The sequence below is a fragment of the Carassius auratus genome, chromosome 32, assembly GCF_003368295.1.
Source record: "Carassius auratus strain Wakin chromosome 32, ASM336829v1, whole genome shotgun sequence".
Classification (NCBI taxonomy): domain Eukaryota; kingdom Metazoa; phylum Chordata; class Actinopteri; order Cypriniformes; family Cyprinidae; genus Carassius; species Carassius auratus.
Window position 1 is genome coordinate 19,915,984 of NC_039274.1, and position 27,989 is coordinate 19,943,972.

At 37.6% G+C, this 27,989-nt stretch overlaps 1 protein-coding gene across 4 annotated transcripts; it reads left to right on the plus strand.

Moving 5' to 3' along the window:
* The first annotated feature begins 191 nt into the window (after positions 1-191).
* Positions 192-27,989, plus strand: LOC113051786 (matrix metalloproteinase-15-like). Of its 4 annotated transcripts, none has more exons than XM_026215853.1 (11): positions 192-688; positions 1,036-1,191; positions 10,281-10,429; positions 11,883-12,005; positions 12,106-12,413; positions 18,067-18,228; positions 19,840-20,066; positions 22,778-22,916; positions 24,954-25,104; positions 25,547-25,665; positions 27,206-27,669. In XM_026215853.1, exons 2-11 carry the CDS (start codon positions 1,060-1,062, stop codon positions 27,667-27,669), a joined length of 1,974 nt encoding a protein of 657 aa, XP_026071638.1. In that variant the 5' UTR covers positions 192-688; positions 1,036-1,059. The 4 variants fall into 4 exon arrangements, with proteins under 4 accessions (XP_026071638.1, XP_026071639.1, XP_026071642.1 ...); XM_026215857.1 differs by lacking the exons at positions 192-688; positions 1,036-1,191 and adding exons at positions 8,821-9,364; positions 9,727-9,769 and having other exon boundaries at positions 27,206-27,989; XM_026215854.1 differs by having other exon boundaries at positions 197-1,191; positions 27,206-27,989.

The window sequence follows — 27,989 nt, forward strand, 5'->3', positions numbered from 1 at the left end:
AACAGTTGTCTCAGTCACAATGGTGTAGAATAAATTCGATACATATAATGGAATCCTGTTTATTTCGTGCACTTTGTAAATAAATAATTAATAATTAATCGTTTTTACCTGTCTGAGCTTGACCAGAGCATATTTCTGAATGCTTTTTCGATAGTTTTATAGAAATAGCCTACTTTCCAAAGTGAGCTAAACGCATATGGGTACTTTTTAAATTACAGAGCTCAAAAACACTGCAAAGCAGGACTACATTTCTTTGTATCCAGACTGGAGGTGGCACTGGATACTGTACTGGTGTCCGTCTTCTTGTGCCCCTCCTCCAGCTTTACAAGGCAGCGGGACACGCCGCAGGATTCGGCACAAAGTCCGAGTCACTCGCTGCACACGAGGCGCGTCACAACAAGCTAAGCACGCGGCGGATACGACTTGGAACCCGCCCAAGAAACCTGAAAGAAAACGTGGATTTGACCGAGAACTAACTATCATATTAAATATTTACAAGCAGGGCGGAGAGACAAGTGTCAGAGCACGTCAGTCATCTGCTGATCATTGGAGCGCTCTCGAGAACCGAGGGCACCGTTCGCGAGCGTCTTTCTGTCTCAGGAAAAGCCAAATCTCAGTTACATTACAGTAACACCAGCTGTTATTCATGTTGCGTTTACCGAGTCATACTACAAGAGGAAATTGCAATGTAAGTTGGCACAGCTTCTGCTTTGAAGTAGGTTTGTAGCTGTAATTTATTTATAGGCACCACGTGAGTGGAATTAAAAGACTATTAAGTGGGCACACCCGCTGGATATGATAGCTGCATACCTAACACACTCAGAAACTTCGGACAGGGCTTCGGACCTCTTCGCCTCTTGGTCCTGCGCCTGGGACTGAATGATTGTAGCGCTGAAGAGCCGCGCGCTTCTGCAGAAAGGACACACTACACGAGAGCCCAGAATGATGTTGTTTTCAATCTGAGTGCATTGGACGTTTTGTGTTTTTAGTCGCGGACAGTTTGATTTTAACCTGTTTGATTACACTTTTGAAGAGTTTTAGCTGCTATCACCGATCCCAATGACGAGAATGATGGCAGTATTATGGGATGACCCGTTCAGGTTGCTGTGGAGACGGACTGTGATTTATTCTCTTCTGATGCTCTTGATGAGTGGAGCGCGCACCTTTGGAGATGAAACCTTTAACGGAGAGGTAAATAGTTCATGCATTTCAATAATGATCAATGTACTGCACATTTTTGTATCACAAATCGATCATATTAATCATATTGATCATATATATAGAACTCATACTTGTTAAAAGTTGGGTGAGAACATGTTTTGGTCACTACATGGGCACCGATTTGCTGGCTTATAGGGAGAGATAAATTATATATGGGGCTGTTCAACTGTATATGCATAAATAATTTTGCTTTTATGTTGATTTTAATGTTCAATTTATTTATAAAGCACTTTAAAACAACCTTAGTATACCAAAGTGCTGTACACAGTTACATTGATCCAATCACACAATAGCATAAACAATGCTTTTTCTCTCTACTGAATGTGTTTGGAACAAGTGTCAGTCATTTAGGATATTTGGTCTATTTCTCATTTAGGTTTAATGCACTGAACAGTTGTTCTCTAGAGCAGATCTCAGGTCTGGTTTTTATATGACAGCTGATTTCAGCTGAACGCTTGTAACTCAGCATGTGAATGGCAGTGATATCAGAGAGCAAATTAGAAAGTTATTTAGCTTGTAACTATTTTTTTACCTCTTAAATTCTTGTAGCCAAACTTTGGGATGTCTTTAGTTTGAAGTGGTATTTAGTTTGGTTACTGTATGGGGAGTTTGTAGTCTGTGTGGTTTGAGGTTTGTTAGTGGTGTGCCACTCCATGTATGCAGTGCTGCAGTGGCACAAACTCTGTTATTGGTGGTCTGGCACACAGCAAAGAGACTAACAGAAGCCAAAGATCTAGACTTTCTCTCTCTGAATTGATTATTTTACTTATCAGTTTCACACATCTGGCAGGGAGCCTCATATTGATCCTTTTAGGTATCTGTTGCCTTGTTAATCTTTTACATCAGTCCTGACCCAGATTAACCTGACTCATCTGGAATAACATGAACAATAACTAGATGTGCTCCTCTGGGCTGACCTCAAAATAGGCAGATGCAACCTGCAGTTCCCACACACCTGGCTATCAAATTCCCTATACTATCGCCCAACAACTTTTGTGATACAGTCAACTTTTGCTGTGATGGCCACTTGAACACTTCCACAGCCTTGTATAAGAACACTCTTAGAAGGTATAAAAACTTTCACTGGGGCGGTACTTTTTCAAAAGGCTCACCTTTGTACCTTATATGTACTAATATATATTTTATGGTCTCAAATATGCACCCTTTAAGTACTAAGTTGTGCCTTTTGAAAAGGTACCTTTTTTCTGAGGATGTACTCTTTAAACAATTAAATTCAGTTTATTCATCTAACAGTGCACATCTCGAAAGATCTGTGTTTCTGCATCACTGTTCTGATCTCTAGGCTGGGCTTTCTTTAATCCCACAGCTGACCCAAACCCTTTTAGAAAGAAGCAGTTTCTACTAGTCACAAATGTTGAATGACAGCAGATAGGACTGCACATGCCTTAGTGGTAGATGGATTTTTGGGGGGATTATGTGTTAAAGCTGTATGACTGACTGACTGGGGTGTGGTGAGACAACTGTGGGGACAAAGGCTCAAATGCAGTTCTTAAACCTTAGATGAAAGTTTAGTATGCATGCATTCTCTTACCACAGTGCATGAGCTTTAATGGTTGTGATTAAAGCTGACCCTTCATCTAGCACTCAAAGTCCATAAACATGTTGTTTTGGATTTAAGAACATAGGTGTTGTACCTACAATTTGCATTCAAGGTTTTCATTGAAGGATATGAATGTTATATAAAAAAAGGGTCTCATTCAAAATTCACGGACTATTCATTTTTTTATAAACACAGTAGCCTAGGGGATGTACTTGTTCTCAACCTTAATGAATCTGAGGTTTATAAATGAGCGTCCACGTGCCTGAGGTTAGTAGTTTGCATAAAACACACCCAAACTTTCTCCATTTAAGGGCTTTCCACACAACTGTTCTCTTATAGCCTTTCATCACTATGAGCAAACATATGACACTCCTGTCCGAGAGAGCTTGAGCAGCAAGATCCTCAAGCAATGACATGTGTATCATCTTCAAAACCAGTTAAAAAAAAAGTCTGAATATAGAGTTACATGTTAGGGGTGAGAAAAAGTGCAAACTCAAAGCTTGTGTCAATTCACCCTTAGCACAGACAATGCAGACGCTTGAGTGAGAATAGGGAGTGTTGTGAGTTTCTGTGTGGGTGTTGCTCTCAGAGCCTTTTGTCATTCAGTTCTTTACAATACAATGCTTCATAGAAAAGCTTTTGCTTTCTCAAACAAATATATGATTTCAAAGTGGTGTCTTATGAACGTGTACTTCCTGGAGTAGGGATCTGGCCATTGTCTTTTCCCTCAGAGATAATCTTCCTTTTCAGCTAGCTTTATCTTGGCAATTTAAAAAGTTATTTCTGGATATGCCATGTCTATAAAGAAAAGCTATGAGAAGTGTTGCATGGAGGGTGTAGAGGTGTTGGCCTGCTCTTCTGTGCTGCATGTGATCGGTGAATGTAACAGCTGTTTTCTAAATAGGCCACAATGAAATGTTTAGGACTGCAGGGTTCTCAGGCAGCTGAGGCACAACAATGAGACTTCTTGTGTTCAGCTGACTTTATTCAGAGGTGCGGGGAGATAGAGAGACAGGAAGAGCTCAAGGAGCAGGGATAGGAGGGGTTTATGAGAACTGTACTTCATAGGGAGCAGACTGTATCACTTCCTGCGACCATATCTCTATCCTACATTTAAACCCTGGAGTACCACATTTTCCTTGTGTTCTTTTTTCCGCCCTCTTTGTATCCGTGGACCGTCGGATCCTTGCGATTTCCCACAAACTCGTGGCGTGCTATTTGTGTGGGCTGCCTCACTGTGACTGAGAGGGATAATGAGATGTGATTGGACCGTGGAACCGCATTAACTGCTAATTATGTCCATGTCTCAGCGGATGACTTGTACTTCTGACTGGTCGGTCTATTTCCTCTTATTAAGAACCAGGGCCACATTCACCAGCTCAATTACTGTACGGTCATGAGGGGATAGAGCCAGATTTGCTAGGCCTCCTTTGCACATAGGCAGCTGCTTTGTCCACACAGAAATGGACCATCATAAGTGATTGATTTGAAATACTTTTCATAAACGTTGGAAAATCCAATGTTTGGTGCATGTTGCCCCAAGAAAAGGAGTATTTAATCAAATATAGTTCTAAAAATTATACTATAACTTCATAATTTTATTGTTATTTTGCATTATTTGCTTCAATGACACCCGCAATGACGCTGATAGTGTACTAATATGAAAATTAAATAAATATAATATATAAATAATTATAATTGGAAAAAATTAAATGCTTTAAATAGGTGTATTTATCATAATCATTTATCTTAGTATCTCTTTCTTTTTTAATTTTATTTGTGTGTGTGTTTGTGTGAAATGTTGAAGTTTTTTTTTTTTTTTTTTTTTTTTATTGTAGTCCTGTTAATGATTATTTTTATCTACTTAGAATCTACTGTATTTTTTATGGTTTTAATTGTTTTATGCTTTAAGATTAGCATCCACAATGAAATGTTATATATTTGCCTAAAACAGTATATATTCAATATTAATGTAAAAAAATATCTAAAACACTAATATTGACCGATAGCTGATGTGATACAGACACACTGTGCATTTAATAATGCTTTCTAACTTTTAGAGCTACACATAGCTAGTAGTTAGTTGCTGAATAGTTTTATTTTTCTAAATAATCTCTTTTGGTGATACTTCCACCTCTTTCCAATAACTCCACATTTGTCCATTTTAATTTAGTTTGGCATCTCTGTTATCATTGATTTAATGTTATTGATTTACACAGCTTGAAAATGAAACTGACAAATGATTTATGTGCTTTGTCCTTTGACCTTGCTTTGAGTCTCATTACCCAATTGCCTGCCATTAAGGATATAACCTGAATATATATTTTTAAATCTATTTATTGTATTTTCTGCAGTGACACAGCTCCCTGTGGCCCAGTAGACTGGATGTGCAGAGCTGCAGAGAGAGAAGACCACATGGAGTTTAAATGAAATTTGTTGTTGCATTATTCCCCAAACCAGTTACCTGATATATCAGAGCCAGAATCATGCCAAAACCCCAGTCTGGCTTAACCTTTCACTCCTCCCCTCCTCCATGTTCTGTCTTCCTCTTAATATTTTTAACTTGATCTTGTTCAGTGTCTCTCCCTTCCCTCTCACTTAATGACCAAAAAATGGCATGCACCCAAGGCCCAGGAATAATGGCCCTCTCTAGTCGTTAGATTCTTGGCTGACATTGTTCTGGACACATAGTGTCTCTCTCACACACACACACTAAACCCAAGTCTTTTCACGACGCGCTGTGAATCACAGGTTCCTGGAGGACGTGCTGTTGGCAGCGGCTCTCAAGGTCCCGTTGAGCCAGAGCTGGCACAGGGGCTGATGGGAGAGAAAGATGGCTCTCCTTGCTTCGGTTCTCTGCAAAGCCTTACTCTGTATGCATGACATGGGATGTTGTGGTGCTGGAATGGATGCTAAAACACTTCAGTCTTTAAAAGCTTAATTTATCTCATCCATTTCGATAGCCTGCGACGTATGTCTAGCAGAATTATTCCAGGTGCCCTTGACCTAAAGAAGGAACATATAAAGCATGAAAGCAAGAACGTTGTTGTCCTTTATGAGCCAGTAAGCAGAAGCAGAACACTAGGTTAATGTCTTTCTCTAGTGGGAGGACATACACCCTCCCACCTTTCTCCCTGCTAAAAGCCTCAGGGCTCTGAGCGACTGAAAGTGAGGCAGTCTTATCTGTGGGGGTAAGGTGTGTCCTGCCCTGCGTAGCTCTTTAGCACTTCCCTCTCTCATAGCCCTTTGGCAGACACAAACAGGACTGTGTTCAGGGGGGGTAAGAAAGCTGGGAATTATTTGATTTGTTATGGAAATACAAGTTGACATGATGTGGTGGATAATAACACTTTTTATTTAATAAATGTAAATGATTGTAGAAAAAGTGTAGATTTTAGATACAATCATTTGTCATTGTTGTTTCTCTTCTATGCCTCAACTTTCTGAAACGTGTATATTTTTGCAAAGCTCATCGATCTCAAAAGAGCGGTGTACGCTGATTGGCCAGCTATCCAGTGTGTATTGTGCCGCGTAAACCTAAAACCATGTCTGCATTTGTGATCGGAGAAACTACAAACGACAAGCTCTAACAGTTACTCTACACTGCTTAAAACTTGCGTTTAAATAATCAGTGGCAAATCCTTTACATATGTAAACGTACTTACAGGCTGTGAGTCAGAAACACCAGACTATCCTTGCAAATTTGAAATTGGCCCACTTTATAGAAACAGACACCGGCATTGTAGGCTATTCTCACAGGAAACAGTCCTTGTCCTCCGCAAAATGAGCTGCACACATCTGCATATTTGGGTTGAACAGTGTTGTAAAAACAACTTAGCTACTGATTTCTAGTTGTGTCCTCTTTTGGAAGGCAAAACAAAGTAGCTTTGCTTTCACAATGAAATGCACAGCATCTCCACAACATGGCGATGGCGGCAATGGCAAGAATCAAACTTATGCCTTCTTTCTTTGTGTGAACATTTGGGCGGTATGCAAATCTTCCCACATTGTGACGTAGACACGTGGGGGTGTGTTAGAACGAGCCGTTTTAGGTAGCCGTGGTTGATTCTTAACTTTTATAAAGAATATCTCTTTGGATTTGAGACTTTAGACTTTGCAACTTTACAGATCCTCTTTATGCACCAAGAGCTTGTAAGACTCCAAAGAGAAAGGAAAAATTTAAATGACCGTAGCCCCCTAGCTCAGGTTAGCCTTCCGTTTCTGCCTGATCTCCATGCAGAGATCAAAAGGAATGGAAGAGGCCATTTTCTGCTAGCATCAATTGGGGCTTTTTGGGCAGTTCTTGTGGTAGTTTAGCAGCGCTCCCCTTACCAAGAAGGGTTGCCTATGAGTGTGCTACTCTTCTTCTGAATTTTGAGTTCTCCTCTCATGTGAGATTGAGTTCTGTTCTTTCCACAGAGCGCTCCAGTATTATTTCCACAGATCGAGTTGATGACTCTGAAACATATTGTTTTGGGATGCACCGTTCCATCTATGAGCTCCTCTATAAGAGTGCCACGAGAGGCCTTAGAACAGTATTTAAAATCCATGTTATGGTAAGTGTGCAAGTGAAATCTTTGTGCACATTCTGAAATCCACACTGTGGTAAGTCCTCACCCTAGTGCTCTGCATTCTTTATAAAATCCTATATGGTGAGGGCTTCGCGCGGTTGCTTCATGCCCTTTCTTGAGTTGGTAAACCCTGTTCGTCTTGGGTGCCACTCCACCTATGTATCCTCGTATATCTATCTAAACAGGGTGTTGCTACTAGGGATCTGTTGAGACCGCTCCTTCACCAAGCTTATGCGAAAGCTAGTGGTAGGCCCTGTGTGACAGGCAAGACTTAGTATAAAATGCTAGGTTCTTAGCCGTATCCCTTTAAAGGAATCTTTCTTGATTCCAAGCCTTCAGCTCTACCCCGGGCCGAGGCCCTAACAAATAAGTTGGGTATGTAGCCTAGGTCTTTGGCCGTAAGGGGTAATGTCAAGGACAGCCGTCTAAACGTCCCAGGGGTAACTCCCATGGAAATGGTAGAGTTGGTACTTAGTGTTCACCATGATTCTGGCCTGCACTCCCCTCAGCATGGCGGCATGGGTATATTGTTCCCCATAGCGACCCATAGAAGTTCCTTTGAATGGGAACGTCTCAGGTTACGACACACTGTGTCCTCCAGCTCCCTGCCATGTTTCGGACGCAAGCTTCAGATGAAGAAGTGAATGACGTGTTCTCCCGGCGCCTATTTATCCATAGTCGCACCAGTAGTGATGTCAGGGGCTGTCTCCGGCCAACTCGTTGGTGTTTTTTTTTTTCAATGAATGCTTTAGACATGGGTCATGATGAGGTGTTCCCCATAGCGACCCCTGGAGGATGCAGTGTCTCGTTCCCTACTCCATGGTTACATTCGTAACCTGAGATGTTTCAGACCCAAATAAAATATGAATGCTGTCCAATAGGGTCAGGGGAGGGGGAAGCAATTGGACTCTGATTCGGACCAGGCAATTGAACCAAGTGTGAATGCACCCTAATATTATTTATCTAATAAAAAAAAAGAAGTCCTTGTGATTTGTTAGACACACTAAATCATATTGCACTGTTTTGATCCCTACACTCTCAGAATAACAGCTGTCACTGGGGTGGTACCTTTTCAAAAGGTGCATATTAGTTCATATAAGTGTACTTATCAGAACCTAATAGGTACAAAAGTGTACCTTTTAAAAAGATACCACCCCAGTGACAGCTGTTCTACCTTTTTATTTCCGAGAGTGTAGTCTATGGAACTTAAACCCACAACAGACAAGAATTGTTAATCTGATGACTTTGCATTATTTGAAGCATCATTCATATCTGTAGCATGGATGTAGCAGAATGACTTAGGTGTAAAAGTTTAATACTTATGGTATAAGGCATTTGGGTTATTATATGTACCCAAATCTAAAACCATAAAACAACTTTTTCGCTACGACCCCCTGCATCCCCCGAAATTATATACATATACATTTATGTGTGTTGTGTGTTTCCAAGGCAACATTTTTTAATTTCGTTTGTTGATGTACAAAAATGGCTGAAACAAAAATGAATAAAAAAAAAACGTAGACATACATGCATAGACATTTAAAAAAGCAAAACGCAGCAACTCAAACTAGAGCTAAAATTAAAATCTCAGTGGTAACACTGCGAAGGATGGCCTGTTTACTTTTGCCACAGGCTGGGCTTAATAATGGGGATGTTTAATTACATAATTTGTGCCAATTACCTGACTAATGATGATGAGCAGTAGGTTTAACCACATTTAATTCAAATCAGAGCTTTCATGTCAAGCTTTTATCCTCTTTAATGGACCCTCTGGCCTTTTGGAATCGCCCACTGGATCCGACGCGAGAGCCAGATGGGGCTGGAGCTGTGCCTCCATGCATGTCTCTGCCCTGAGGAAAGTCCCCCAGCAGTGAGGGTAGACTGTCTGCTCTCTGCTTCTAAAGCCTGATAAATTGGCTTGCCCAGCTGGTGCCGTCACCCCTCAATCTGTGGTCACAGCCTTAAGTGTTCTCACACAGTCTGGACCAGTATTAGATGTCACATATAACAGGTGTGCCGGTCTTCCGGTCTGTGACAATATCTTCTTTATTCTTCATTTTCATGGCAGTGACGGACTGATGACGTGATCTACTTTATAGCATAGCAAATCATTTTTTATGCCACTTTTGTTTTTTGGGGGGCTTAATTTAGTTTTTTTATAACCTTAAAGAATAAGTTTGCAGATCTTTAACCAGCTTTGTATTTTTACAGTTTCTGTAATGCATGTTATCCCAATTTATTTGTCTGTGTAAGTCAGCCGCATGTCATGTCATGTCATGTCATGTGATGTCATGTCATGTCATTTCTTGCCTTTTGGCAGACTTTTAAAGCTTTCGTTAAAACCGATCAAACTTCTGTATTTTTGTATTCCAGTTTATAGACCGTCAAATCAACAGAAGGGCAGTGCAAAAATCAAGTGCGTTACGGGTGCTCATGTTTTTGGTCAAAGGGAATGTCACATCCCATTTCTCCTTTGTTTTTGTTTTTTTTGTGCTCCTACTGCATACTCATACCCACTCTGTGCTAATTTATTAATCTGTTTGCTGAATACATGTTATAAATATTTCAAATAGGAAAGTCAATTTTCAGGAATTTTCATAATCAATTAATCAAATCTCATGCAGTAATATTACTTTTTACTTATAATTTAAATACATAAGGAATTCATTTTAACTGCAGTGTATTTAATTAGTCAATTTAATTAGCAGTTTATTTAAACTATTACTGTTAATAATAACATGCACAGAAAATACTCATTCTACATTGAAACTTAACTTTTAAGATTGTGAAGTATGTATTAATATACATTTTTGACGAAATAAATAATAACAATAACCATGAACATCCCTGATCACAAAAGATAAAAGAAAATTTGATTTCCAATGAGATCACTTATTTAATTCCTTTTGTCTTTGATTTACATTCAGTCATGGCTACGGCAGTACGGCTACCTCCCGCAGGCCAGCAAGCAGATGTCTACCATGCGCTCAGCTCAAATCCGGTTGAACGCCATCAGCGACATGCAACGCTTTTACGGGCTGGAGATCACAGGAGTGTTGGACCCCGCCACCATCGAGTAGGACACTCACTCCATCACATGATCTAATGTATCAGCTAAACTGTTAGAGCTACTAACAATTCATATTCATCTTAATTAAAGAATACATATTTTCATGAAGCACTTATATCCTGCTAAACCTGTAATTGAACAGAAAAATTAAGGTCACCTTATTGAGAAGAACCTTGAAGGAATACTGCAGGTTATTTAATGTCTATGGAACTACTTTTCTAGGTGGAGGATCATGTGGTCATGCATTATCACTGTTAACATTTAGCTGGTCATGACATGAGTTTGATTTTAAATTTCCATAGACAGGGGTTTAGAAGCGGTTCTTTTGCACCAATTTATGAAAACGCCCAATACTAACGCATAACACACAATGTTGAAATGTTTTGTTACACGTTCAAAACAGTGTGATATTAGCCTACTTAAATTAAATTAAAAATTAAATTACATTTATGCATTTAGCAGACGCTTTTATCCAAAGCGACTTACAGTGCATTCAGGCTATCAATTTTTACATATCATGTGTTCCTGGGGAATCGAACCCCCAACCTTGCGCTTGATAGCGCAGTGCTCTACCAATTGAGCTACAGGAACATAGGAAGCCTACTTAAGGGAATAGTTCACCGAGTTTGTTTCTTCATTAGAACAGATTTGGAGAAATTTCGTTTTATATCCCTTGCTCAGCAATGGATCCTCTACAGTGAATGTGTGCCGTCAGAATGAGAGTTCAAACAGTCCATAAGTAGTCCACTTAACTCAAATTCAAGTCTTGTGAAGTGAAATACTGGTTATCAAGTTACATTTAACTTCCAGCAACAAACCATAATATTGCTTTCTGTAGTAAAAAAAAAAAAAAAAAAAAAATTCTGATTAAGGAGAGCAATATGCACAGATCAAGAACAGTTTAAAAGCCAAAACAGTCCAAAATGTCTCTAAACAAATTTGTCAGTGGATGTTGATGAGAAAGGACAACAGGGTAAGGACTTTTCACTGGAGGAAATCTTATTATGGTGAAGGTTTAAAGTTGAAAGGCCTTAATGATAGATTTGTTTATTACAAACATGCAGCTTTTCACTTCACAAGGATTATTGTGGTTTACTTGTGGATTATTTTGATGGTTTTTATCAGTTGTTTGGACTCTCATTCTGACGGCACCCATTCACTGCAGCGGATCCATTGGTGAGCAAGTGATGTAATGCTAAATTTCTCCAAATATGTTCAGATGAAGAAACAAGCTCATTTACATTTTGGATGGAGGCTAGGCAAATTTATAAATACATATTGTCTATGATAGACAACATATCTCAGATGTTTGCCATAGTAATTATAGCAAAAGTCCACCACGCTTCACATTGATGGATATAAAGGGGCTTCCATTTGTTCAGCTTTCTTAACATGCCATTATTTTGTGCTTGCCTATTAAGGTTCCTTTTCTACACTTCAACTTATCCTTTCTTTTTAGGGCCATGAAGAGACCCCGCTGTGGCGTCCCAGACAAGTTTGGGGGTCAGATCAAGACCAATGTACGACGGAAACGTTATGCCCTCACTGCCCACAAGTGGGACAAGAGCCACATAACTTTCAGGTGGGTTTGGATCTGATTCTTCGGTCCATATAATCACCATTTCCAGTGGTTTTGATTTGTAATTGTAACACTATTCGTCTTGTGTCTGCCATGGCTGCAGTATTCAGAACTACACGCCTAAAGTTGGGGAGTACAACTCATATGAGGCCATTCGACGGGCCTTCAAAGTGTGGGAGAAAGTGACGCCCCTGACATTTGATGAGATCCCTTTCCATGAGGTCAAATACGGCCGTCGGAAGGAACCTGATATTATGATCTTCTTTGCATCTGGTTTTCATGGTGACAGTTCCCCGTTTGACGGAGAGGGGGGCTTTCTGGCACATGCTTACTTCCCTGGTCCAGGAATGGGTGGAGATACTCATTTTGACTCAGATGAGCCTTGGACCGTCGGTTCAGAAAACCTACAAGGTGAGTTAAAAGGACCCAAGCATTTTATATTGCATAATATCTAATAAACATTTACGTAAAACTACATTCAAACACTGCCACTGCTAAGCTTTTTTAAAATCTTTGAAAGAAGTCTCGTATGCTTATCAGGGCTGCATTTATTTGTTCGAAAATTTAGTAAAATAGCATTATTGAAATAGATGAAAACATTTTAACATATCAGTTTTTTTTTTTTTACTTTTTAAATGTAATTTATTAAAGTGATGGGAAAACTGAATTTTCAGCAGGTTTTACTCCAGTCTTCAGTGTCACATCTGATTTTCGAGTTTAATGATTAAACCTGTGTAAAATCTAGGGCAAACAAAAAGAAAAAGGTCACTTTGCAAGCCTACATTTTTGTGTTCACTCTAATACTAAATGGCTGTTTTGTATTTGCTATTGTGAGGTTTTCATGGTCCTGTGGAGGCGGGTGACATCATTTGAGACAGATGAGTGACTATGTGAGCCAGTGAGCAGCATGTTGATGTATTTAGAAGGTCACACATTCCCAGAGACCCTTGCACTTTGCAGTTAGAGAACTGTAAAGTATGTAGTAAACAATGAGGTACAGTGGGGTCCAAAGTCTGAGAAAACATACTTCTGATGATTTAGGATTCTGAAAAAAATGGAAGGGAAACTTTGTGAAATAGACCATTTGAACCTATGTACAAAGATCAGAAGTTTAAAACCTGAGGCCATATTACAGAAATATCTTAACTTTGCATGTCTGTACAGTAACTATGTTGATTTCAGTCAAGGATCTAATATAGAACATTGCCTTCTTCGATCTTAACCGAAGACTATAGAATACCCAAGACGTGTCACTCGAATAGTTTTAAGGGGGGGAGTGCCAAACTCAATATGGCCGCTCTATTGAATGAAGCCTTCTGAGTAAAATAGCTAATTGCTAATCTGTAAAATCCTCCCATTACTGCAGCTGCCATTAAAAGTCCCAGTTTCTATACAAACAGTTAGCATTTGGAGATGGTATTTGATCCAAAGAAACAACATTTATGAGATGGCTGTTGTCGGATTGCATTGGTGATTTCAAATATTAAATTTAATCATATCCTTGGCAAACAGTTTTGGAGAATTTGATGTTTTCCCATTCAAAAATAGAAGAGCTGCACTTGAATGCTCGAGAGGACCGGAGAGTAAAATGACTTGTCGTAAGGGTCATTCATCTTAACTCAGGTTCTAACATTGACAGCCAATCAGAATCCACCCTACTTTAAAGAGCTCAAGCATTTAAAGCTGCATGCTTATAATAAACAGAATGCTGTTTCAACATTCAACAATGTCCGACTAGCAACGATGGTGTCAAAGAGGGATGCAACAAATTATTATTTTGATAATCAATTAATCTAATGATTATTACAACGATTAATCGATAAAGCATTGATTATTTCACTGATTAATCGGTAGACTTCGATTATTCAGCTTTTGAGATTTATTTAAAACTTCAATTTTAGAAAAGCTTATGTAATAACAAATATTATACAATAAAAGCAATTAATAAATGGAAAATAAAAATATTTGGCACACAAAATATGATGACAGAAAGAGAAACTCTCTCATTAACCATTTAATTAGCTATGTGAAAAAGTAACTGAATTACATAATTCTGCCTAACATCTCCTTTTATAAATCATATGTGACCCTGGACCACAAAACCAGTCTTAAGTCGCTGGGATATATTTGTAGCATTATCCAAAAATACATTGTATGGGCCAAAATTATAGATTTTTCTTTTATGCCAAAAATCATTAGGCCATTAGGTAAAGATCATGTTTCATGAAGATATTTTGTAAATTTTCTACTGTAAATATATAAAAACTACATTTTTGATTAGTAATATACATTTCTAAGAACTTTATTTGGACAACTTTAAAGGCGATTTTCTCAATATTATTATTATTATTATTTTTGCAACTTAAGATTCCAGATTTTCAAATAGTTGAATCCCCCAGAGTCATCTTGGTGTGTCATGGCCTTAAGATGAGAAGATGCAGTAATATGGCTCCTGATTTTGAAAATAACTCTGAAAGGCCTCTTGGTCTATAAAAGGGTCAAAGTTAATCAGGGGATGTCTAGTTTTTCAAATGCTTTAATGAATTATGACATTGTGAAACTTTTGATTAATTACAGACACACTGACTGCAGCGTTCACTGAGGAAGTGCATAATGCAACTTCAAAAGGAATCTCTAGGATTTTCCAGAGCCTATTTCCATAGGTTTCTAATGTCTGGCTACAGGATCATCATTGTTAGCAATAGTTGAAGTCTCGGTCACAATGACACAGCTGTGAGGAGAGATGTCTCCTATTGCCCTGAAGTTGCATCTTCTATCAGTCGTGACTCTCACACAAGAGTAGCTTTGAATGACGACTGTGTTTGTCTGTAAAAGCCGTTATTGACTGAACTGTCGGAAAGCATTAGGACAGCACGTTCAGTACTTCTCTTATCTGCACAGTTATTAGCCCTAATGATGTTGCCTCTCTGAAAAGAATCTCTGAACAAGCAACATTACTGTTTGATGACTTCAGACATCCTGCATGGATGAATTGGATTGTCCACACTAGATAATAATGGATACGGTCAGTATTAAAAGGAAGCAGTCAATCAGGATTTAAGAATTGCATAGAGCCATTTACACCCGCAGAGTCACAGATCATTGTGACAGCTGGAAAATTGAGATGGAACATGATTAAAATTAGTCACCAACTGAATGCACTGTCACTGTGAGCATTTCAATAAATCTCTGTAGTGTGCAGATAATTGCAAATGTTCTGCACTGTCACTGATACAAAAACTACTTTCATATGAATATGTATTGAGTGTGCACTTATTTTTCTTAAAATGTACTGCAGATAATGTAATATTAATTAAATGAAAGGCTGCTTACAGTAAGGATCAGATTTACTAGCAATTGCGCCAGCGCAAACAGTCTTTTAAAACAGTCATTTAAAAAAAGGATTTATGGGCATTGAAAAATTATTGCTGAAAAAGCATGGACGGTCATTTTTGTGGCTGATCTTATTGCATATGCATTTGTAGGAGTGTCCCTTTTAAGACACAAAATTTAAAGCTGCAGTCGGTAACTTTTGACGCTCTAGCGGTTAATAAACAGAACTGCTTGCGTCTTGCGGAAGAACATCGTAGCCGGAACTACTTCTCTCTGTTTATGTCTATGAAGAATCACAAATGTACTGGGTTACTCCGCCGCGGTATCCCCGAAGCAATCTAAAATAGTCTGAATATAATCACTTATTATAGGTGCACCCTAGTGATTCAGGACAAGCCAAAAACACGGTTTTGAAAATGGATTCATGTTGTACTTGCTTATTATATACATTTTTCTACATTTTGAACACAAACAAAGTTACGGACCGCAGCTCTGATTGGTTGTTTCTTACCGGGAGCGGATGAATTTCTGCAAATTTCTGGCAATAGGACCACTGGGAGGAGCCAGAGGAGCTTGATTTTTTTTCACAGATTATCTGTCTCATATTCTACTGTCAGGACATAATGACAGGTTTAACAAATATGTAAAAAAAATATATTTTTACAAAAGTTACCTACTGCAGCTTTAAAAGTAATAAATTTAAAGTATTGAAGTGAATCGCACAACATGATTTAAGGTTTGTGGTAGAGAGTTAACTGGTATTTGCGCCATTATTTACCGCCCAAACAAGCATGTCTTAAACCATACGCTAATCTCATGATCTTTCAGTAGATCAGCTTCAGAACTCTCTGCTCCCATCCGCGCTTTTATGGGATTGTACTCTCATACTAATTTGCCATGTTTAGTTAATCTGGCTATATGTATATTAAAAGAGTGTACACTTTCACAACTGTTTCTTAACACACTTCAGTATTACAAAAGTGCACTTTTTAAAAGTATAGTCTCAAATTTAGAGTTTTATATTAAAGTACTTCATTGTAATTTTTTTTTAATTATTATTATTTACTTCTGCTTAACAAAAATTAAGTGTAGGCCTTCAAAAATTTTTATTTATAATTGTAACTGTAGTGCGTTATTCAATTTTACATTTAATTTATTATGAATGCACTCAGTTGCAACTTTTAGTACAAAAATGACAAATATTAGAACATTTGGTAGTACAGTACGTTTACCATGTTGATAACAGAAGACAATAGTAATTATGAAATATATGCACTTACTGTAAGTGAATCAAATTCAACAAATTGCCTTTGATGTAAATTAAAAGAGATTTTCATTTAAAGCTGCAGTAGGTAACTTTTGTAAAAATATATTTTTTTACATATTTGTTAAACCTGTCATTATGTCCTGACAGTAGAATATGAGACAGATAATCTGTGAAAAAAATCAAGCTCCTCTGGCTCCTCCCAGTAGTCCTATTGCCATTTGCAGAAATCCATCGCTCCCGTAAAGAAACAACCAATCAAAGCTGTGGTGCGTAACTTTGTTTGTGTTCAAAATGTAGAAATATTTATATAATAAGTGAGTACACCATGAATCCATTTTCCAAACCGTGTTTTTAGCTTGTCCTGAATCACATAAACAGAGAGAAGTAGTTCCGGCTACGATGTTCTTCCACAAGACGCAAGCAGTTCTGTTTATTAACCGCTAGAGCATCAAAAGTTACCGACTGCAGCTTTAATTAATTATCATTTAATTAAATGTTAGAAAAGTAAAAGTATATATACAAACCTGATTACAAAAAAGTTGTGACACTGTACAAATTGTGAATAAAAACAGAATGCAATGATGTGGAAGTTTCACATTTCAGTATTTTATTCAGAATACAACATACTGTAGATGACATATCACATGTTTAAACTGAGACAATGTATCATTTTAAGGGAAATTAAGTTGATTTTAAATTTCATGGCATCAACACATCTCAAAAAAGTTGGGACAAGGCCATGTTTACCACTGTGTGGCACCCCTCTTCTTTTTATAACAGTCTGCAAACGTCTGGGAACTGGGGAGACATGTTGCTCAAGTTTAGGAATAGGAACGCTGTCCCATTCTTGTCTAATACAGGCTTCTAGTTGCTCAACTTTCAATCTTCCTCTTTATTATGCGCCAAGTGTTTTCTATGGGTGAAAGATCTGGACTGCAGGCTGGCCATTTCAGTACCAGGATCCGTCTACGTGGAATAGCATGCACCGATGAACTGTTTAGGTCAGAAAGATGTATTAAGATCAGGATAGTCCATTTTTATTTCATGCCCCTTTAAAGTGCACATCTTCTCAGCACTGAGCAAGAACTAACAGAAGGAACCCTTTCCCAGCTTCCCCTAAAATGCTCCACACTCTCCTCTTCACTCATATCTTATTTACCCAGTCAACTAAATATAGCTGCACTTCTATATCTTCTGCAAGACTAGTAGCAAATTTGTGTAATGTGCACACTTAATTGCAGCTAATGTAATGTTCTAGTTGATTCTCAGTATATCATGTGTCCTTAAGTCAGAGTGCTCATATAAAATGCAGCTGTGATCTCCCAGAGCGAATGAAGATTAATAAGCTGTTGTATCAGACATTCTTTACTAGTGACCTCAGTAAATCAGTTTTTATTCTCATTGCTGACCATCAGATCGCTCTTATTCCACAGCCTGTGATATTTAATATGTGTCTCCCCGTAGGCAATGATCTGTTCCTGGTAGCCGTACATGAGCTGGGTCATGCCCTTGGACTGGAACACTCCAATAATCCTTTGGCTATTATGGCTCCTTTCTATCAGTGGATGGACACCGAAAACTTTGAGCTGCCTGAGGATGATCTCCGTGGAGTTCAGCAGATTTACGGTAACCTGACAACAGTGATGTCTTAAACATGGCATGACATGAAAAGTAAAAAAAAGTAATTGCGACTTTATATCCCACATATCCCAATTGTTTTATTGCCAATATGCAAGATATAAACTCTCTAATTTTTAGAGTTAGAATTACAAATGTATGTACTACAAATTCAATACTTATTTTCTTGCAACTCTCACTTATAAACTCACTTGTTTCCACCAAGGTATAAAAAGGTTAATTGTGACTTTGACAATTTCCCTCAAAATTGTTATCAGAATTGAAAGAAAAAGTCAGAAATGTGCGAAAGTTGCAATTACCTCTTTAAATATTTTATAATATTGGAATTCTGAAAACAAAAGTCTACATTGTGAGAAATTAAAAAGTTGGAATATATGAGAGAAAAAGTTGAAACTACAATTTTTTATTCCTATGTTGTTGTTTTTTCAATTGTGTGTTTGATTTTATATGATTTTTTGTGAGTCAGAATTTTGAGGGGGAAAGTGTCTAAATTGTGAAATATAAACTCAGAATTGTAAGGGAAAATGTCTGAATTGCAAATTAATTTATTATCTTCCATATTAATCAACTGCGCAGTTTAAAACAGAACTTTTTAGTTGAAGTTATGGCATATCGCTTTGTTCAGGTCTGATGCATTTCATTTCCGGATCCTGTTATCTGTTGTTCTCCTATGAGGAAAAAGTGCAGAAAATGTTTATAGGCACTTTATAGATTTACAGCTTTAGATTAAGTTTTGTTAGCTGTTAGTTTCCTGGTTCAGTCTGGAGCAGAGTTATTATAAACATGGTGCTGTAGAATTGTGTTTGTTACAGTAAGTAGTTTATGTCCACAAAGACCAGAGTATTTCAGAGAAACACGGGCTGGCCAAATGCAAAGTAAACCAACTTAATGCAAAAAACTAATATTAGAAATTTTACCCCATACACTTGAATACCACTTAAGAAATGTTTGTTTTAGTTTTCCATGAGGGAGATTCAGCTTTGGGAAAACTGTAGGCATAATACCCACTTTAAGTTATTTTGGTTATGTCATGGCAAATAAATTATTCATTTAATTTGTTTTTGGAGTTTGCGAAGGCCAGCATCACTTATTGCTCACACAATAAAAATAGAAGAAAATATTTTCTATTTTGCATGCAGAAAATGAAGTCTAGTTTTTGGACCAATAGGATTTAAAGTTTTGTGACATTTGTTTTCCTGACAAATAAGCGAATCCCCCCTGATTTTCAAGTAGTGTTTCTCTGTATTGTCATTATGCATGGCATACACTAATGATTGTAATACGATTTACTTTTTTAAAATCTACATAAAGACAGTACAACAAATACTGGTATGAATGAATGGTATGAATAAATATTACTATTTATTTATGACAAATGTAAGGGGAAATAATGTCACATGATTATTATGGTCAGAAAATAAGCTTCATTTATTTTAATTATAATATATTTTCTTATTTTATGACCAGGAGGTGTTTTGTAGAATTCACATAAAATGTAGTTCTCCATATTATATTTATCATAGACTGAACTTATTGCCACAAATTCTATATTATTATATACAAATTCTATAAGTATTTGTATTTGTTGGTTTCTTGTAGGACCCCCAAGCAGTTCTCCCACTCAGGCTCTCCCCACTGTGAACCCCCGGCGACCAGCCCCTCCAGACCCCAGGGCACCCCATCCTCCTAAGAACCCTCCTGGAGCGCCCCCTCGCCGGCCGGACAGGCCTCGCACTACCGATCGCCCAGATCACTACGGCCCCAACATCTGCGAGGGCAATTTTGACACAGTCACCATGCTCAGGGGAGAGATGTTTGTTTTTAAGGTAAGCTAAAGACCCTGCATATCCACAAGCTTTGTTCTGCGTTATGGTAATGAGAATTTCATTGAAAAAATCTTTATAGTACAAAAATTGGTTAATCCCCCATTGGATTAAATATGTCCCAGGCATGTTTTTGACAGGCTTCGTGAGATTCACTCAGCTTTCTGAATCGGATCAGGTCAAGCGCTGAAGCAATAACAGTGCAATGTTCCAGGTGGAGTCCTGCTGAGGTCGGCCTGCTCTCAATCAGGCTTTGTTAGGCAATGGGCCGTAAAAACCCCAGTGCTGGTCTTTGTTATGGGGCAGAGCTCCATAAAGAGGAAAGGAGTCGTCTGTTTGAAATCTGGAGTTGATCAGTGAATGCATCAGACCGTTTGCTTGAGTTGTGGTTTTGTGGTCCCGTCATGTGATTTTGTTTTTCTTTTCTTTTTTTCTGGATGGAAGAAGTACTTTCTGTGGCAGAGTGTCTTTAATTCATCTCTCTTTTTATCTGGAATCTGCATCATCTGATCTTTCGCTTTCTTTCCATTAGATGAAAAAGGCTTTTGTCTTGCTGTTGGTGAAATTAGAAGGAATGTTACAGTATCTAAAAGAATGAAAAGATGTTTGTACTTGGAAATGCTTGACAAAACATGCTACACTAGGTTATTTAAAAAATCCCCATGATGTCATTGAGCAGCCATAGTTTACCTTACTGCAGATAGATATTTAGGGACCAAAAAGAGCATGGACACCTGTTTTGACCAATGAATAAATTATGAATTTTACATTTGTGTTTTTTAAATGTTTTCCTTTTTTATTGTAAAATATTTTTTATATAATAATAATAATTATTATTATAATAATTGTTATTATTATTATTATTTTAATTCTATATAATTCTTTTTTAAATATTTGAATAATAATAATTGTTATTATTATTATTATTATTATTTTAATTCTATATAATTCTTTTTTTGTTATTTATAGATGTTGTTACTTTTATATAAAAATTGTATTGTAATTTTATCGTGAAACATTCTATTTTAGTTCAAAGTATTGTTAGCCATCTTATCTGTAGATGTGGTGAGCCAGGGGCAGAACTTACTGGACGAGCATAGTTTGTTGGCAAATATGCATGCGTTTTTGTTACAGGTGTTACTGTTTAACTGACCACACTAGTTAAGTTATCCATTGGACAACAATCAGATGGCCTTGAGGAAAGGACCACCCAATAGTAATCTGCATTTTCCATGCTTAAAGAGGCAGGTTTCTGAATAAAAGCCATTCCCCTTTTGTAACACAGCCCCACAGGATTGTGTTCCTTCATGCGAGAACAAGGTGTGTGTGTTTGTGATGAGGTGTTGGGGTTGAGGAGTGTGTAGGGAGAAAGCAGGATAAATTAATAATGTGTTGGCCGCAGACTCGGCTCTGGTTTTAATCTGGGCTTGGTTTGAAACCAACTGAAGGTCCCAGTGGAAAGCCTGAAGTGTAAATGATACAATGAGTGTATGTACATGTACCTGATGTGTTTGTCTTTACTAGTGGTGGAAATGTTGATTCTTTCAAGAGATTCGATCATTTTCAGTTCGTTCACCAAAATGATTCATTAAGATTTGTTTACTGATTCATTCAGTGACCATTTCTTCATATTACACAAATACACCAGAAAAGTCAACCAATGTATTCACGTGTTACAGAAACTGATTTGGCTTTTTTAAAATGTGTGCATAATCGCATTAAATAAATGAAGTCTAAATAAGTTGTTCAGATGAACAAAGCACAAGGTTTTCTTGCATAATTAGCAATTTGATTGTTTGGTCAGACAGTTCATATAGGTTAAGTTGTCATCATTTACTTACCCTGATGTTGCTCTAAACATTTATGAGTTTCTTTCTTCTGTTGAACATAAAATAAGCTATTTTGAAGTTGCTGATAGTCAATGACTTCAATAAGTCGGGGAAGTCATGGCCTAATGGTTAGAGAGTCAGACTCCCAATCGAAAGGTTGTGAGTTCGAGTCTCGGGCCGGCAGGAATTGTGGGTGGTGGGAGTGCATGTACAGTTCTCTCTCCACCCTCAATACCACGAGTGAGGTGCCCTTGAGCAAGGCACTGAACCCCCAACTGCTCCCCGGGTGCCGCAGCATAAATGGCTGCCCACTGCTCCGGGTGTGTGCGGGTGTGTGCTCACAGTGTGTGTGTGTGTGTTCACTGCTCTGTGTGTGTGCACTTCGGATGGGTTAAATGCAGAGCACAAATTCTGAGTATGGGTCACCATACTTGGCTGAATGTCATGTCACTTTCACTTATATATATTTTTTTTCCCATATGGAAGTCAGTGGCTACCGTCAACTGTTTGATTTGCCTACATTCTTTAAAAGATCTTCTTTTTTTGTGCTCAATAAAACAAATAAACGAATACAGGTTTGGAACAAATGGAGTGAGAGTATATGAGGACAGATATTTCTTTTTATTGTTTATATAATCTATAAAATGTTTTAAAAAGAGCTATCCCTTTAATGGAAAATTATTTGGAGGATGTACAGGACAGGTTGGAGGCCTAGAAGTCTGAGAAGACTTCTTGGTCTGGAGGAGAACCAGAAACCCTCCTATGCTAAGCAGTGCATATTTCAACTTTGGGATCTGGGACTGCTAATAAACCTGACCACTATTAGGACAGAAATACACAACCATCATCATGTGGTCTCTGATTCATGTCTTATTGCCTCTTCAGGGCCGATGGTTCTGGAGAGTGAGGAGGAACAGAGTGCTGGATAACTACCCAATGCCTATTGGACACTTCTGGAGGGGTCTGCCGGGAGACATCGACGCTGCGTATGAAAGGCATGATGGGCGATTTGTGTTTTTCAAAGGTATTTTCTCTTTCCAACTGCACTTGAAAATGTATATTGCCCTGTGCTCTTAAGTTAATATAGACCATAAAAATTTTTATATTTTTGAGAGAAATTATTACCCAGGCTGGTAGAATTACTTCACATTGAAGTGCTTTACATTAGAACAAACCATTGATTTTGATGTTTGTCATTTAGTACAGGAAGAGCCCTTAGTTTCCATCAACCATTTATGTGTTAGTCTGATGGATTTTACAGGTAGACATGACTTTTGGGTTTATACATGAGTTTGAGGTGAATGGAAAAATTAGATTTTGGAGCTGTATAATTCCGGAGATTGGCCATAAATTTAGCAAAGGAAGCAAAACTCGGTAAATGCTTTAACACGTATTTGTTTTGCTTCAATCAGGGCTTAACAATAAGGTTTTGTTTTTTTTCAGCTACTGAAAAATATATTTTTTAGCATTTAAATTTGTCATTATATATTTTTTTTTCATTAAAACATTTAATTTCTCAATGAAAACTGTCCTATTGTCAAAATTAATTTATTAAAAAAATATATATTATATATGTACATCAAAAAAATTAAAACACTTATTATTATTTTTTATTATTTTTTTAAAAGCACAATCATTTATCTCTATTACACATACACATTCATAAACATACTTTGCTTTTTGCCTAATGCATTGTTACTGGGGCTTCCAGAACCTATAAAGGTCATTTATGCAGTTTCATTAACATCCAGACTAACAAAAAAAAAAAAACACCTGCTCAAACCACAGTGAGGTTTCCTACATTAGTTTTACATATTAACAGACATCTAATAACTCTCTGGGGAGGATTTCTGTGTAGATGAATGCAAATTTGTTAGACTTGAGGAACGCTGACTCCCATAAGGAAACCGTGTTGAGCAAGTGATGTCATTGGCAAGGCCCTTTTAAAATTTGTATTTCTGCCTTTGGAGAAACCTGGGAGACCAACATTTTTTGGGAAGAACATCTGTTTTCAGTGAGGCAAGGCCATTCCGTCAGCTAGCAGTTTTACCAGATACTGACAGCAACGGTTGGACTTGGATATAGGCCCACTGAATCTAACGGGTCCATGAGGATGGTGCCTCAGTGTCTGCCATACTGTAAAATAATAAAATATAAGCATTATCCCAGTGTTTCTGTATCAGCTCCATGCAATGCTTTGTCATCACTTGTATCCCTAAAATGTGGGATTCATACCAAACCCGCATTGTTGGTGCATCTCTTGCAGTGTTGTAATGCAGTTATTTGTGTTATAATAGAGAGTAAACACAAATCTGTTGGTGAGTTTTGGATTTTATTTTACTGTAAGGTTGGAAAGTCCCTCTACATGGACTGTGAAATCCGGTTACCAGCTGAGTGTTGCTGCCGCCGCTTTCTTGTCTTTTCTGTTTGCTTGCCATTGTTTTCAACCTCCCCTCTCTCTCTCGATGTCCATTTTTGAACTTTGAGGTTTTTTTAAACGGATGGCTGATATATAAACCTGTATGATGGCAAATGAGACAAAAGCGGTGTCTCAATTCAGGGGTTGTATCCTTCAAAGGATGTAGACTTCGAAGGCCACTCTATAAAATCAGAGAAGGCGAACCAAGCATTGTTAAAGGAATTCAAAGCTCTAGTCCAATAGAGCGGGAGATTTGCATCATGGATGTGCAGCCGACAAAGCTGCAGCAACTGCGTAATGCTATCATGTCAATATGGACCAAAATCTCTGAGCATGTTTGTAACACTATTTTGAATATATGCCATGAAGAATTAAGGCAGTTCTGAATGCAAAAAAAAAATCCAACCTGGTCATAGGTGTACCTAATAAAGTGGACAGTGTGTGTTCACCTTGGTCCATTTATGTACATAATATATAAAATCACCTCTTGGTAAGACAAGTTCTTTTCATTTTGTCTTTTAACATTTATATTAAATATTTGAGAGAGTTGAAATTTGCATTTAAAAGTATGATCCAGATATATATATATATATATTTATCACTACTTCCACATCTCTCTCTCTCGTGTCCATCCACCTGTAGGAAGTCAGTATTGGTTGTTCAGAGAAGCCAACCTGGAGCCCGGTTACCCTCAAGAACTGATGAGCTATGGCAGAGACATCCCATATGACAAGATAGAGACAGCCATTTGGTGGGAACCTTCAGGCTTCACTTACTACTTCAAAGGAGACTGGTGAGGGGATAGTCTTATTTTTAAGTTCCACAAATAATACTGCCTCTAATGTTTATTGTCTAATCATTCCCTTGAGTTGTTTACACCTGGTGTTAACTTCAGTCCCGGCTGACCTGATCACAAGTGATCAGCCGAGACCGATTAGAGTTTACTTATGGTATTATCATGTCTAGTTACCTTTCTGTGAAATTAAAAAAAATTTATAAGCCATACATCTAACAAAGTTTGAATCCCTTTGATGTGGCACAATGATAAAATGTTTGTTTTGCATCAAGTGACCAGACTGAATATGGTTAGTGGTTTTAGTGCTGTGTCCTTGTGATCCGGTCATCTGTGTTGAATGTTATTAGCATGTGTAGTGGGGTCAATGTGCTGTTACTTAAATAACTGCATCAAGAAAAGGCAGAATTATTCTCACTGAGGTATGATTGATAAACTACAGGTACTGGCGCTTTAATGAGCACTCCAGAGCTGCAGATCAGGACTACCCTAAGCCAATCAGTGTGTGGGGCACTTCTGTGCCGTCTTCCCCCAAGGGGGCCTTCCTCAGCGATGATGGAGGTGAGTGAGTGAAATGGTGTGTGGGGTTGAGCGGTCACCCAGTGCCTGTCACCTTAATGTACAGGATGGACACAGAACAATCAAATCACTCAGGCGGTGAAACCAAGGAAGTGAGATAATGTAATGTATGAAATGTGATTTGTGGAAATAATGTGATATTACTGGGAAACACTTATATCACTGAAAGCTTTCCCATTCAAAGGAATATTCTGTGGCGTGCTAGTATGATTTGCTTATGTTCCTCAACTGAAAGTCATTTTGGATAAAAGCGTCTGCTAAATGAATAAATGTAATACCACAGAATATAATTTTGACTTAATTTTGAAAGCCCCAAGTATGAAAAAAAAAAAGTTAAGTAATGCACATGTAATGGTAAGTTTATGAGTTAAAAAGCAGAAATGTGCAACTTGTTGTTTTGTTAAAGCAAAAATGTTAATGTTTTTTGAGCTGTAAATTCCTGTCTAAATTTTCCTTGTTTTAGATTAAGTACTAATTATTTGTTACTAATGCAATTTGCGTGGCTTGATTTGTTTATGTCATTGGTCCCATTCTGGTATTCTTGAAGGTAATGTGCAAAAGGTATGGAGTTTTATGATAAAATTTGAGACTGCAAGCTATCAGATTACTCATTATCTCAGGACTACCTCAGCTGTCTGCCATTGCATGGAAGTTAAATATGTTGATTTTGCCACAAAAACAAAAATTGTAGTTTGGATTTATATTTGTTATACTGTACATATTTACATGGTCAGCTGTAAATCTAACCTGCGATGGCAGTCTGATTGATGAAGAATCATGAGATGACTAATGTAAATAGGTCAAGTGTGTATATTAACCTTCATCCTATAGATCCATTATATTTGTATACATTTACAGTTGAGCTTTATATTCACTTAAACATCAGCCCATATATATATATATATATATATATATATATATATATATATATATATATATATATATATATACATTTATGGAAGTCAAGACATATTTTGGTTATGTCTTGTCTATATTTAAAAAAATAATAATTATGTGTGTGTGTGTGTGTGTGTGTGTGTGTGTGTGTGTGTGTGTGTGTACCATTTACAAATATATTTTTTTCTCCATATATTTCAGTCCAAGAAAATACATTCTTGTCACATTTGAAGAACAACTTAATTTGTTGTCTATATAGCGTGTGAACATATAAGCCATTTAAATACAATTCTGCCAGGAACATACTTTACAATTTTCCAAAAAAGTGCAACATAAATAATAATATTTGTATAATACCTTTTTTAATACATTTTGGTATATGAAGGTTGAAACCAAATATATTTTCAATTTCATAAATATATTTTATTCATATTCACAGTTTACAACATATATTTAGCATACATTTAAAATGTATTTTGGCCAGATTGTTGTTGTTATTCTTTTTTGTAGTTTATTGTTATTTCAGTCAGCAAATAATGAGCAGATAAGCTATCTGGTATATAAGCTTTAGTTTTTATATAATGTCAGTGATGCACAAATAAATTCTTGTTTGTCTCTCATACAGCTTATACATACTTCTACAAAGGTACAAAGTACTGGAAATTTGACAACCACAGAATGAAGAGCGAGCCAGGATACCCAAAATCCATTCTTAGAGACTTCATGGGCTGTAATGTGGACCTCGATCCTGACAGAGAAACTGATGTGGATCCGGGTCGCAAGGCGCCTGAGAGACCACCCTTCAACCCAGATGCTGGCCGAGACAAAGACAAGGAAAAGGACAAAGAGAGAGACAAAACCAATGATGCTGACTCTAAAGAGGAGACGGAAGAGAAAACAAACGAGGTGGATGTAGTTCTGAAGATAGACGAGACAGAGCGTACCATGAACATCATAATGGTGACGGTACCCCTGGTCCTGGTGCTGTGCATCTTGGGATTGATCTATGCTATCATTAACACATTGCAGAGGAAAGGAGCACCCAAGTATTTAGTTCACTGCAGACGTTCACTGCAGGACTGGGTTTAACCTCTCAGAATGACCCTCGATCTCTCTTCTGCCCTTTCATTTCACACGTCAAAAACTTGCACACAGACAACACCACCATAAACATGCTTGCAGATATTGACACACACATTCATGTTCACCCTTTTTTTCCTTTCCCATGGTGCTCTCCTAACACGTTGACTAGTATATTTATATCAGAAAGTTTGCACATTGATTTTGTTGTTCGGTTTTTCTTTTCATAATTTTATTTTCTAATGAATCTGTCGTTTGTGGGTTTCTCTACATTTCTATTTTTAGGATGTCACAATTAGTCATCTGCAATCACAGCATAAATGATGAAG

Bases quoted from the DNA above. Each gene is read 5' to 3' on its own strand.
- LOC113051786 (XM_026215853.1), top strand. From the start codon at position 1,060: ATGACGAGAATGATGGCAGTATTATGGGATGACCCGTTCAGGTTGCTG. The intron at 10,430-11,882 runs GTAGGACACTCA...CTTTCTTTTTAG, and splicing joins TTGGACCCCGCCACCATCGA to GGCCATGAAGAGACCCCGCT. The intron at 22,917-24,953 runs GTATTTTCTCTT...ATCCACCTGTAG, and splicing joins GCGATTTGTGTTTTTCAAAG to GAAGTCAGTATTGGTTGTTC.